This window comes from Merops nubicus, unplaced genomic scaffold, assembly GCF_000691845.1.
Source record: "Merops nubicus isolate BGI_N331 unplaced genomic scaffold, ASM69184v1 scaffold30672, whole genome shotgun sequence".
Taxonomy (NCBI): Eukaryota; Metazoa; Chordata; class Aves; order Coraciiformes; family Meropidae; genus Merops; species Merops nubicus.
In genome coordinates, this window is record NW_008596123.1 from 4353 (window position 1) to 5459 (window position 1107).

The window sequence follows — 1107 nt, forward strand, 5'->3', positions numbered from 1 at the left end:
ATTCCTGCTCTTCTGGTGTGCTCTGAGCTGAGGGGACAGGGGTGGCAGCCAGGCAGGATGGGGTCTGGCTGTGCCTGGGAGATCCAGCTCTCAGAGGAGCCTCGGTCACTTGCCCCTTGGTCTAATCTGAATCCTGAGCTGCAGGAGAAAACAGACTTCTCTGTTGTATCAGTGTCCTGTTTGTGTGTGACAGGACAGAGAGAAAGTCCTTCTCCAGCTGCCCCTCCATCCAGCTGGTCTTTGCCCCAGCACCCTCTACCTACAGCCTAGCAGGACATCACCCTTCTAGGGCCAGAAGGGGAGTCCAGAGCAGGTCACCATTAAACCTCCCTCCAAGGATTTTAAGGTTCTCCTTTGCATTCTTCTTCTTCAGATGACACCTTTGCTTTCTGGCAAGGCCTGAAGGACATGGGTCTCCTGGAAGAAGTAATCCAAGAGTTCCACCAGGAGCTGGTGGAGACCATGAAGGGCTTGCAGCAGCGAGCACAGGATCCCCCACTGCAGCTTGGTGGTAAGGCACTGGGGGCACTGAAGAGGAGTGGCTCATAGATTTTTTTTTTTATCTTTTTTTTTTTCCTCCTTGGGGATATCTGGATGACACTATTGGGATGTAATCATAGAAATGTCTTGGTTAGAAGAGACCTTTAATATCACGGAGCCCAGACGCTCCCCAGCACTGCCAGGTCCCCACTGCCCTGTGTCCCTCACCCCACATCTCCACAGCTTGGAAACCCCTCCAGGGGTGGGGACTCCACCACTGCCCTGGGCAGCCTGGCACAGCCCTGGACAACCCTCCAGGGCAAGAAATTGTTCCTCAGGGCCAACCTCAACCTCCCCTGGGGCAACTTGAGGCCGTTTCCTCTTGCCCTGTCCCTTGTTCCTTGGGAGCAGAGCCCGACCCCCCCCTGGCTCCAGGCTCCTGTCAGGAGCTGTGCAGAGCCAGAAGGTCTCCCCTGAGCCTCCTTTGCTCCAGGCTCAGCACCCCCAGCTCCCTCAGCTGCTCCTCCTCACACTTGGGCTCTCGACCCTTCCCCAGCAGCTTCGTTGCCCTTCTCTGGCCACACTCCAGCCCCTCAAGGTCCTTCAGGAAGTGAGGGGCCCAAAACT

At 56.5% G+C, this 1107-nt stretch overlaps 1 protein-coding gene across 1 annotated transcript in view; it reads left to right on the plus strand.

Moving 5' to 3' along the window:
* GMEB2 (glucocorticoid modulatory element binding protein 2) overlaps window positions 1-1107 on the plus strand; it is a gene marked incomplete at both ends in the record, with an annotated part of 6319 nt that overhangs the window by 4111 nt on the left and 1101 nt on the right. The window contains one exon of the mRNA XM_008936292.1: window positions 372-511. Within this exon, the coding sequence (XP_008934540.1) occupies window positions 372-511 (140 nt within the window). The remainder of the gene's footprint in view (window positions 1-371; window positions 512-1107) is intronic.